This window comes from Macrotis lagotis, chromosome 3 (genome assembly GCF_037893015.1).
Source record: "Macrotis lagotis isolate mMagLag1 chromosome 3, bilby.v1.9.chrom.fasta, whole genome shotgun sequence".
Classification (NCBI taxonomy): domain Eukaryota; kingdom Metazoa; phylum Chordata; class Mammalia; order Peramelemorphia; family Peramelidae; genus Macrotis; species Macrotis lagotis.
In genome coordinates this window covers 294,755,710-294,767,878 of record NC_133660.1, presented here as the reverse complement: position 1 = coordinate 294,767,878, position 12,169 = coordinate 294,755,710, and the positions used below count along the sequence as shown (strand labels likewise).

Sequence of the window (12,169 nt, the reverse complement as noted above, 5' to 3'; positions counted from 1 at the left end):
GCCCCCGGCCCCCGGCCCCCCGGCCCGCCCCATCCACCGAGCCCGTCCGAGGCGGCTGCACAAGTCGCTTTGTTTTATTAAATCTGATGAGGCTGCACTGACCAGAAATACAAAATACAAGTAGAAAGCGGCCCCGGGGCCGCGAGGCCGCAGCTGCGGGGCCCGGCCCGGCCCGGCCCGCGGGGCCCAGTCACTCAGTCCACAGGCGGGGCCGCCGGGAGGGGCGGGGGAGGGGCGCTCCTCTACTCCTCGTCTGAGCCGGAGCCGGATTCTTCGGAGCTGGGGGGGGTGCTGGCCAGTTCCTCCTCTTCCTCAGAATCCTGGGGGGACCAGAGAGGACTCCTTGGGGGCCGGGTCTCCCAGCACCCGGTGCAGCCTGCCACCCCACTGACCCCTCAGGACCCCCCGTTACCCCGCAAGGCCAGCTTTCCTACTGAAGCGGAGTCTGGTCCGGACCCCCCCCCCCCCCCCGCACTACTCCAGGCCGTTTCCATCACGCCCCCCACATTTCACTCCTTCCCCATTCAAGTGTGAGCTCCTTGAGGGAGAGGATGCCAACCCCCACGTGGTATTCTTAGCCCGGGGGCTGGCACACAAGACATGTCACATCTCGGGGCATTCCACCCTCATCTCAGCCAAGGCTTGCTCTGCTGGACACCACCAACAGGCTGCAAGAAGCTCAAACCTCCCACTCCACAGCTGCCTCCCCTCACCACAAGCTTCTGAACTTTGCTCAGCAGTCAGGGTGGCACCATCCTCGGGCATCCTCAGCTCCCCCCCCAGCCCCCCCCAGCCGCCAAGGCAACTTTTCCAACTATGTTCCCAGCTCCAGGTTCAAATAAAAAACTCCAGTTTGGCATCTCAAGCCTTCCCGCCGCAGCCTTTTCATACATTTCCTTCTGACTTTTCTCCGTTGCTCTCTGCTCCTGGGGGGCTGGGGGAGCTGCCCCTCAAAGAGGCCACTGCCCATCCTGCCAGTGAGTCTGTGCTGGCACCCAGGCCAGGAATTCTAACTCCTGCTCCTCTTCCTTCCTCTCACTTTCTCTGGCTCAAACCCCACCCTCAGAGGGGCCTCTCCTTGGCCCCCTCAGACCACCTTCCTCCGCTCAGCAGACGCCTTGCATAGTCTGGTTCCGAAGTTCTCCACTCTCACCCCTCAATGTCAGCCCTTAAATCAAGGTTTCTCAAAGGGGACAAAGCTCCAGCCCAAGCCTCTTCCCAAGGCTTCCCCCACATCAGACCCCCCAAGCCCCTAGCCTGTCCCACCTCACTCCTCCTCCTCTTCTTTTTGCTCTTGTTCTCCCCTGAAGAACTCTCATCGCTGGACACAAACTCTCTGCTCTTGAAGCTCTCGCTCAGTTGTTTGGATGAAGGCTTGGAAGAACCCTTGGAGGGGGTGGATTTCTTCTCCACCTTCACCTTTCCCTTCTTCTTCTTCTTTGACTTGTCCCTGTAAGTGACACAGCTTCAGACTGGAGGCTCTGTGCACTGGCCACCCCTGGAGCCCCAGCAGAGGCCTTTCCTCCCCTTCTCAAGCTCCAGAATGGGTTTTCTCACCTCATCCCTATCTCCTGATTCCCTTTTAAAAAAAAAAAAAATTTTTTTTGAGGCTTTTTGCAAGGCAATGGGGTTAAGTAGCTTGCCCAAGGCCACACAGCTAGGTAATTATTGTCTGAGGCTGGATTTGAACTCAGGTACTCCTGACTCCAGGGCCAGTGCTCTATCCACTGCACCACCCAGCTGCCACCCCTCCTATCTCCTGATTCCTAATGCAAGTTTTACACATGCTAGTTTTTTTCCAGTAACCAGCAGTGGTGCCTGCCATACTTCCCTGCAGATTCTTTCCCCCAACCCATCCCAGTTCCCATCCAAGCCTCTTCAGGATGGTGATGATGGAAGAAGGGGCCATACTGCAATCAAGCCCTACAAGGTTCCTTAAAGCCTGGCTCTGGGTCCAGACTTTGACTAAACACTCCGTAACCTCTTAGTATGCTTACATGAATGAGCAAGGAGCAGGTTACCCCCAGAAGAGACCTAGGAAGCACATGACTAAGTTAAATTGCCCCTCTGCAGCAAGGCCATATCAGAATGGCATCCAACCTCTGGATCCTTCCACCGAGAGGGAAAGCCCCCCTTCCCACCCACCCCCCCCCTCCAGACATAACCATTTGGAAGTTTTCTCTTTCTTGGAGACAAACTGTCTCTCTGAACCTCCCCTGGCTCTGTCCTCAGGGCCAAATCTAATTTGCTCTTCCACATTACTTAAATAAAGTGAGTGCTGCCTCTCCACTCTCCTCCCTTTTCCTGGCAGGCCACATGGTCTCACCATTGTGTTTATCTCGACTGGGGAAACAATTTCCAGTGCCCACAGTCAATACTTACTTCCTGTAAGAAGACTCGGCTCGGCCCCCTTCGCTGTATTCCTTCATGGCCTTCTCATACTCCCTCTTGGCCTCCTCAGCCTTTCGGTCCCATTCCTATCATCCCACGAGAAGCACCCATAAGTGACAACGGCTGGTCTCAATCCCTGGGATGAAATCACCCTCCTCACACCCACCCTGTTGACGTGGCTGCTCCTTACCTCTTTCTTCTCTTTGCTCATCCCCTTCCAGATCTCTCCTGCTTTCTTAGAGAGATCAGTGATGCTGATGCCCGGGTGGTCTGACTTGATCTTTTCCCGACTAGCATTAAGCCACAACATGTAGGCAGACATGGGCCTCTTGGGGGCATTGGGATCTTTGCCCTTCTTGCCCTGGAGGAGGAGGAGGGGAAAGCCCAAATGTGTCATTTACCCTGATCCCCCAAGTGTTACCATCTCCCTTGGATTCCAAGGTGCTCCACAGGGAGACCCGAGAGAAGTCCTACTAGCCCAGGTCTGCCCCAGTTGCATTCTCCCACGAGCTAACCCTCAGTCTGAGGAGAGGGGAGACTATGAGCAGACAGCCTGCCACCCACCCCACTCAGCTCTTAATTTTATTTTTAGTTTTTTGCAAGGCAAATGGGGTTAAATGGCTTGCCCAAGGCCACACAGCTAGGTAATTATTAAGTGTCTGAGGCTGGATTTGAACTCAGGTACTCCTGACTCCAGAGCCAGTGCTCTGTCCACGGCACCACCTAGCTGCCCCTAGCAGGAGCTTCTACATGAACCTGGAGAGGTCCTCAGAGCTCTCATGTCTTGCTCGCTAGGATCCAACCCTCACCTCCACAGGCTTCTTCCGAGATTTTCGTTCCTTGACGACCTTTGCTTTCTTGGCCAGTTTCTTCTTCTTTTCATCCCGGTCACTGTCACCCTCATTACTGGAGGAGCTGGCAGAGGCATTGCTGTCAAACCTGGGAGGAAGAGAGAGCTCAGAAAGGGAAGGAGGGAGGGAGAGAGGTCAAGAGGAGCCTCGCCTCCCAGCTCTGACTCTTCCTGGACATCTGAGCAGTCAGGAAAAGCAGTGGGGCTTTTTCTTCTCAAGCTCCTCACTGCCCTCTGACCTTCCCATCTGTGCGTATCCAGGAAGTTATCCAGGCCTCAGTTATCTGTCTGTTAAAAGAGGAAGCTGATCTAGACCAAATCCCTTCTAGCCTCAAATTCTACGATTGCTCTCCAGAATAATATGGGGGGACAAGGGAGTATTGCAATCTCTTTATGGATGTATCCTAAATCAACCTCCAATATCAACGCTCAGATTGATGGTAGACCTAAGTTTTAGTACAGGAAAGACCACAGAAATCAATTAGTCACTACTTCAGCCACCTCCTTTTAAAGCTATAGAATCTAAGGACCACAGAGAAGTCAGGATTTGAACTCAGTACCTCCAAATCCAAGGCCTCTCTTTATTGCCACACAACCTCATGACTGATCCCCAAATATGTGAGGTCCCTTCATGCTACTAGTCACTCACTAAAGCTAAAACAGAGAACATGTAGACACCTGCTGGGCCCAAAGACCTCACCCACATCTGGCAATGCCCATACTCACTCTTCTGCAACGTCGTCCTCCTCATCCCCAGGATTGAATGACTCGTCTGCAACAAATTAAGAGAGCGTGTCAGTGCACGCTGCCCGAGAGGGGATATAACCACACCAGGCCCAGTCCCCCATCCCCACCAGGCCCGGGCCTCATCCCCAGACCCGCTCCTCCAGGGTGCGAGGCAGAGCACCTGCCTCAGGCTCCTTGTCTCACCAGTCTCGTCTCCTGAGTCGTCGCTGCTGTCATTGGCATTCTCCTCACGGATCTTGCCCTCTTCCTTCATCCGCTCAAGGTAGGCATCATGCTGATCTTCATCTGAGTCAGCATATTCATCATAGCTTGGATTAATGCCCTGGAAAAAAAGAGAGGGAAGACTAAGGGGCCAGTTCACCAGCTCCCCAAAGCCCTCCACTCACTAGTACACTCAAGAAATTTTCCAGCATGCTTGTGAGTTAAGACCAAATAAGCAGCTCCCAGAAGAACCTAGCATCAAACTGCACACACGACTACCATGCGGGGCCTAGGGCCCAGGCACTCCTATCCTGAGTTAGAAGAGACTACGACTCTCCCAGCCCTTGGGAGGGCTCATGCTAGTTAAGGAGGCTAAACCATAGCCATGCTGAGGAAACCTGCACCAGGAGGAAGGGGGAGAGGGGGTCGCACGCACCTCTTTTTTCTATAAGGGTAAGGAGAGAAGAGAGAATAAAAAAGTTGCCGGTCTGTTAATCCCCCTACCCCAGCACAAGTGATGTCAGGAGAGCAGACGGCCCCCACCTGCCCAACCACACGAGTACCTCTTTCAATCCTCGGTTTTTGATGTTGAGTTTCTTGGCATTCACAAAATCAAAGAGCTTCCCATATTCTTCCCTGCAAGGAGAGAAATTACAATGGTACTGGGACTGTCTGGAGAGCCAAGGGAAAAAGGCCAAGGGTCACCAATCTTATGAGATCAAAAGACCTTCAAGGGAGTATCCGATGTAACCCCAAAGTGGATATGCCCAGTCCCAAGCTGCTCCCTTCCCCAAAGTCATCTTATCAATATTCGCTAGACTCTAGTCAGCCAAGATCGCAAAAGAATGAAAACCATGGATTACCCAAAGAGAGGAGGAGAGACAAAGCAGAAGTCTAAGTAGGCTGCCACATACTACAATAACATCAGAAACACAGAAAGTCAGATTAAGTGACATCATTAAGAAATGAGCTCGTTTCTTGGAGAACAAGAAGAGATGGGAAGCCCAAGTGCTGCAGAAGTATTTGTAAAAAAGTTTAAAAAGGAACACATCTATCAGACTGTTTATGGAAGCAAAGTAGATGAGAATCTAAAACCAAAAAGGGGAGGATGGGAAGCATTTTGAACCAGAGGAGAGATTACCTATGTCAACAAGAGCAGATTCAAGGTTTAGGAGCAAAACATGGAAGAGGATGCGTGTCAATCAGGAAAGGGGGTGCTCACCTCTCAATACTGCTGAAGGTGTACTGTGTCCCCTGCTTGGTCTCGATCTCAAAGTCGAAGGAGCGAGTGGTGGTAGTGCCACGGGCAAAATTGACAAAGGAGATCTCATCAAATCGGATGTGCACCGGCGGCTTATGGACATAGATAAAACCCCGCTCCAAGGGGTACAGCAGGCCCGAACTTGCCTTGTAGGAGCAGGTGATGCACTGGGCCCCCGAGTGTCTGCATGGGGAAGAGGGCTCAAGTCAGTCACAGATGTTGCATGGGCTCAGGGGCACCCGTGCTGGTGAGGAAAAGTAACACAATCTGGAGCCTGAGGTCAATTTAATTGTTCCCCAACTCTTTTATTATTACCCCCCCCCCCAAAATTAGGAGATGAGCTCCTTGAGGACAAGGAGACATAAAGTTCTTGCCTTTCTTCATAGCCCTCAAGCTGGCAAAAGTATCTGACACAAAACACGTGGTGGGCAAAGTAACACAATAGATACATGTCAAGGCATTCAGCACAATCCATGGGACCCCAGAAAAAAAGAGGGGACCCATCGGCAGTATCGGGTGGCACTAGGAGTCACCAACATCAGACCACAGTAATAAGTCTTCTCATTTTGTAACACTTGTCTATAACATTCTTGTTACTAAGGAGGTGACCACAGTATCATAATTCCCATGGTACAGATTCAGAAAGGCAGTGAGCCAGCCAAAGTCACAAGGGAAGCATCAACGCCAGACACCAAGACCCTAGTGCTGGGAATCCCCCTCTCCCCCCAAGTCTCTGCACCTCACCCCTGGAAGTTTCCGGGCACCGTGATCTTGCGGTTCACTAAGGCTTTCATGACGCGACTGACCATCTCATAGAGGGACCCAGACATGTTCTTGGTAAGACGACCCTCAAAGCGCTTCTCTACCTCATCCCTACAAACACAGAACACAACTAATTAGACATCTCCTTGGTACCTTCAGTCCTCAAGCAGTCTTGACATGGCTCCCTAGCTTACTCATTCATGTTGAGGGTCAGGGAGATGTCCTCATCCTTGGAGAAGAGAAGGATCAGGAAGTGATAACGGGTCTGGCCCTGCTTGATGGGCGGGTCCAGGCTGATCTGATAGAGAGAAGGCCAAAGTAAAGACTCCGCAAACAATGGTTGACTGATTCCAGCAAGCCAGGCCTGATGGAGGGCCCAGACCTACCCAAATCCAACAACAGCCCCAAACCAAGAAAAATCTTCTCATCTAGATCCCAGAACTCACCACAAAGAACATCTGGCGCTGGTCCTTATGAGGTAGTAGGAAAAGTCGTAAGACAGTGGTATAGGGGATTTTGTAATCAAAGGTCTTGCCATGGAGGTGCAGGAAGGTCGGGTAGATGCGGATATCATAACGACCTCGAGGGGTCAAGCACTGCAACTCCCGGAAGATACAGATGGCATCTCCAGTGGCCTGGATCACATCTGCCTTGGACAGCACATTCTGGGCAAAAGCCTGGCAAAGGGCAAACCTGCAATCAGCTGCCAGCCCCTTTCCCTTTCCCCAGCTGGACTGCTACCTGCCAGTTCTCAAGGGGCTCAACAATCAGCATCCCCAACTCTTACCTCAACAGGGTCAACTCCATCCTCCTGAGTAGGTGGCACATAGAAGCGCACCTCCATCAGGGAGACCTCCGCGTCATCGTTCTGGTGAAATTCAAGGGTCACCTCGTTCTTGCCCGTGGTGCACTGGGATACATTACTGAGAGGGATCTCAAAGACTGGCTGCTCACCAATATCAAAAGATAGGAGCTGCCCTGCAGGAGGGGAACAACTATATGGTAAGCTCTACTTAGGTCTCATATCCCCAAGCACCCAGTTTTGTTGGGCAACTAAAAGCGGCAGAAACAACAGGAGTTAAGAGTTAAAAACAATTTGATAGAGATCATAAAGACTATGGAAATTCCTAATTATCCCCCCCCCATTCCAAATCTTCTGGACTCACCACCAAACTTTACTGTCCCCCAATTCCAGCCCTTCACACACAGGTCCTTTTCGACCAACTCTAAACGATAGTGGGATTTGAAGAAATCTGACAGTTTCTCAAACTCCTGCAAGGGAGAGAAAAGACCCAGTGAGCCTAGCTTAGTCATCCCTATATGTTATGCCCAAAAAGTAATCAAGTAGTTCATACTCATACCCCCAAGATAACCTACAATGGAACTAAATCAGAACTTATCCCTGGAGAATTGTACAAAGGGATGGAGTCTGGAAGGTAGAGGCAATATGAGGAAAATGACAAAGCTACCGAAATTAATTTATTCTGTGTCATGCCCATCAAACCACCAAAGGATTACTTTACAGAACTATAAAAAACAGGGAAACTAATCTCTAAGAGTAAAAGATCAAGACCCTTGAGGGAAATAAGAAGACTGAGCAGTACCAAATAGCAAACTATACCACAAAGCAGTAATCATCAAAACAAATGAAGTGCTAGTTTAAAAATAGAGAAGTAAATTAGTGGAGCAGATTAGGTTTACAACACACAAAAGCAGAAAACCTAGCAGCCTAGTGCTTGATAATCCCAAAAACCTAAACCGCTTGACTAAGAACTCACAATGTGGCAAATGATGTTGAGAAAACTGAAAAGCAATATAGCAGAACCAAGATGTAGACAAGCTTCTCACACCATACACATACCAAGATATGCTACAAATGGATACAGAATTAAAACATTAAGGAGGACAACACACATAATTTAGAGGAAACTACTTTTCAAATTTCATGGCTTGAGGAAGTATTTAGCTCTAAGGGTAGGGGAAGAGGTTTGTCCAAGGGCTAAAAGAGGCATCAAATAGCTTCATGAATAGAAGGGTAGGCCTGGAATTAGGAAAATCTGAGTTCAAATACTGCCTCGGTTTCCACATCTGTAACATGGCAATAATCATAGGACTTGCCTTCTACTGTTGTTGTGAGGATAAAATGAGATAACATTTGTAAAAAGCTTTGCAAACCTTAAAACATTAAATAAATGCTAACACTGAGGGCAGCTAGGGGGCGCAGTGGATAGAGCACTGGCCCTGGAGTCAGGAGTCCCTGAGTTCAAATGTAGCCTCAGACACTTAATAATTACCTAGCTGTATGGCCTTGGGCAAGCCACTTGACCCCACTGCCTTACAAAAACCTAAAAATAAATAAAAATAAATAAATGCTAACATTATTATAAGGGATAAACAAGAAAAATAGGCAATTTTGTTTATATCTAAAATCAAAAAATTTTGCAATAAGTTTCACAGCTAAAGTTAAACTCAATTCTCAATTCCAAGATCCATGGGAACTGATTCAAAGGATAATCAATAAACATTTATTAAGGGACTACTATGTATGGGTCACGCCCAGCACTAAGCAGTGGGATTTAAAATTTTCCAAAGATAAATCCCTACCCTCAAGCTCACAATTAATGAAGAGGACAAGTCCAATAACCAATATAAAACAAGTTAGTTATGGGATAAATAGGAAATAATTAACAAGGATAAGAATTAAATGGTGATGTGAAAGGTTCCAAAGATGGGATTTGAATTGAGATATAAAGGAAGTCAGGGAACCAGTATAGAGAGATAAGGAGAGTACCTCAGGCCTGGGGGACAGAGCCAAGAGATAGGATGTGGGTCAAGGAATAGCAAGGAAGTTGAGGCCAATGGATGGAAGATGGCCTGCCAAGGAATAAGATGTAAAAAGACTGCAAAAGTGGGGAAAGCTAGTTTTAAAAGGGCCATTCCCCAAATGATAAATGGTCAAACGCTAGAAATAGGCAAGGAAAGCAACCCAAGCTATTTACTGCTAAACTGAAGGTAAAAACTGATCTAAATCACTAATAATTAAAGAAGTTAAAATTAAAGTAACTCATAAGGTTCCAAGTCACACCTATCAAATCAAATCAAAAACTGAAAGTGACAGATGGTGGAAAGGCTGTGAGAAAAAGCACATTAATGTATTACGGGTGGAAATAGGAACCGATTCAGCTGATCTGGAAAGTAATCTGGAACCATACCCATAAATGGACTAAATTCCCCTTTGGATGTGGTGATACTATATTAGATCTATACTTAGGAGATCCAAGAAAGAGAAAAAAAGGACTTATCTAGCTTTAATAACAGTCTGGGTTTGGTATATATATATTTTTTTGGTAATAGCAGAGAATTGGAAACTAGGGCTTTCACCCATCAACTGAACAAATAATGACATATAAATATAATGGAAAACTAGTATACTATTAAAAAAAATGATAAAGGGGACGGTTTTAGAGAAACCTGTGAAATTTATGATGCACAGGAAAGGAAATCATGACAACAATTTACATACTAATAATACCACTGTTAAAAAAAAAAACAAATTTGAAAGTTGTAAGAACTCTGAGCATGCAATGACCAACTATGGTTTCAGAGGACAGAAAAGCATGTTTCTGATGAACTCATTATATTCAGGACATACATAGTCTGGACACAGTCAATATAGGCATTTGTTTTGTTTGACTATGCACATTGGGTTTAAGTTTTGTTTACCCTTCTGCTCCAACTCTGGGGGTAGGGACAGAAAACTGATTTTGAAAAAAAAATTAAAATAAACAAAGGGACCAAGTAATTCAATAGAGAAAAAAGGAGAAGAAACTGATAGGTCAAATGTATATGCCCCTAAAAACCAAAGAAAGGGAAGGTGACGGCCAGGTATCACTAAGAGTTCTGCCCCTTGCCCATAGAAGAGACTAGTTATCTTGGGAAGGAATTCAGGAAAGACACAGACATGTGAGACGGGCTTAGCCGGGGTACAGGAGGAGGTAGTGAATGAAAACCCAATCTCACCGATTCCCGGAAGCCATCATACTTATAGAAGTGGCCGTTCTTCGTAAGAAGCTTGAGGCCGTGGCCCAGAGCGACCCGTCGCCAGATGCCCTCCGTCAGCTCCCCGGCCTGAATGTTGTCCACTTTGCCCGTCTTGCTATTCTTAAATATTATACCTTGGCGGCTCAACCGAAGACGACCGTCATTCTGCACAAGAGGACCGAACATTCAGAGTGAGCATCCGTAAAACGGACTGTGGTTTCCTATGACCCTGCCAGAAGGCACAGCGTGGGCAAACTGGAGGTAGTGGGGCACTGCGCCCCCTCCTCCAGTAAGCCGGTCCTACTTAAGGGCCAACAGGTTTTCCACCTGCAGCATCAGGGGCACTAGAGAAGCTCCAAGGGTGTGGTGTGGCTTTGAAGTCGGCCTTCCCCACACGTGCAGGGCCCAGCAAGGCCCCAGACTCACTCGGTGTCCCGCCTGGCAGCCTCGGCTGCCAGGGGGCACGGGGCCAGGCCCCCTCCCCCGCGCCCTTACCATGGAGCCTTTCACCTCCTGGTAGATGTCGTTGAACTCCAACGTCTCTGCCATGCTGGCCCGGGCACCGAACACGCCGACTCCGCGGGGGCACGGGACGAGCTGGAAGGGACGCGGCCGGTGAGGGTGGGCGAGAGGGGTGCGCCGGCGGCCCCCCGGCCTCGGCCCCCGGGCACCCCCGGCCGCCTGTGGCCGACCCGGGCCCCCTCCCCCGCGGGGCCCCCTCCCCCTGCCGCCCCTCCCCCGCCCCGCGCCCGCTCACCTCCTCAAGCCCGGGCTCCTGCTGGGGGCGCGGGCGCGGGCGGCGGGGGCTCGGGCGGGCTCCGGGGGGCGGGGAGGGGGCTCCGGGTCGGGAGCTTTTCCCGCGTGCGCAGCCCCGGCTCCCGCCACCGGAAGCCACGCCGCCACCGAGCGGACGAGCGGGCTAGAGCGGAGCGCGCAGCGCCCCTGGCGGCCGGAGGCGGCACCGCGGCGCGGCGGGGCGGCGCGGGGGCGGGGCCGGCGGCGCGGGGGGCGGGGCCGGGGCCGCGCGTGCGCACTCGCGCCGGTGGGCCGGGCGGCCCGCCGCGTCGGGGCGCACGTGGCCGCGCCCCTCCCCCCGCTGCCCGGGGCCCGGGCCCAGGAGGGAGCCCCCAGCCCGGCCCAGCGGCCCCCCGCGGCCCGGGACGCAGGGCCCCGCGCCGGGCGCAGTGCGGGCACCGGGCCGGGCAGCGCCCTGGCACGGCAGCAGCGGCGTGCCCCCCCCCCGTGCCGCCAGGCGGCCAGCCACCCGCGGGGGGGGCTTTGTGCTCCCGCGGGCATTGCCTTTTTTTTGTCCTTAAAGACTGTATTCATTTTGAGTTTTACAATTTTCCCCGATCTTACTTCCCAGTTGGCATTTTCTTGGCAAAAACGCCGGACTAGTTTGGTTTGCCATCGCCTCCCCGGGTTCGTGTGACAGATGAGGAAACTGAGGCACACGTGCTTAAGGGACACAGCTAGCGGCTTTGGACTCAGGCCTTCCTGGGGTGCCCACCCTACCAAAGACCACCCCCGGCCCCGGTACAAAACAGAGAAGGTGCAGAGTCCTGGACTTGCAGTCAGAGGACCCAAGTTCATGTCTCAACTCTGCCATCTAAAACCTGTTTTAAGAGCACGTGGCTAAGTCACTTCCCCTCTCCTTCGCATTTTCCTCATATGTTAACTTAGGAAGTTGAACCTAACCTACCCAATACTGAGCCCACAATCGAAGACATGAGAAAATAGTTCCACTGAGGTTAAATGTCACACAATAAGATTCAAAGGTAGGATTTGAACCCAGACCCCCAGCATCCATGCTCAATGTTTTCTCCATTCAAACCACTCCATCCTTCCGACAGTGTCTGTTGACATGATTTTCTCTTGGGCGTATTTGTGATTATTAGACCATAGCGTTCAATACC

General features: G+C 50.7%; 1 protein-coding gene across 1 annotated transcript; it reads right to left on the bottom strand.

Annotated features, from left to right (window-relative positions):
- Window positions 1–53: 53 nt before the first annotated feature.
- On the bottom strand, window positions 54–11,134 carry SSRP1 (structure specific recognition protein 1). Its single transcript, XM_074231507.1, has 17 exons — window positions 11,011–11,134; window positions 10,749–10,850; window positions 10,233–10,418; window positions 7,379–7,484; window positions 7,000–7,190; window positions 6,659–6,889; window positions 6,407–6,510; window positions 6,195–6,323; window positions 5,412–5,633; window positions 4,753–4,825; window positions 4,172–4,310; window positions 3,968–4,013; window positions 3,201–3,330; window positions 2,582–2,752; window positions 2,383–2,477; window positions 1,267–1,450; window positions 54–320 (listed from the first exon to the last, which is right to left on the bottom strand). Exons 2-17 carry the CDS (start codon window positions 10,800–10,802, stop codon window positions 243–245), a joined length of 2,139 nt encoding a protein of 712 aa, XP_074087608.1. The 5' UTR covers window positions 10,803–10,850; window positions 11,011–11,134; the 3' UTR covers window positions 54–242.
- Between the last annotated feature and the right edge of the window lie 1,035 nt (window positions 11,135–12,169).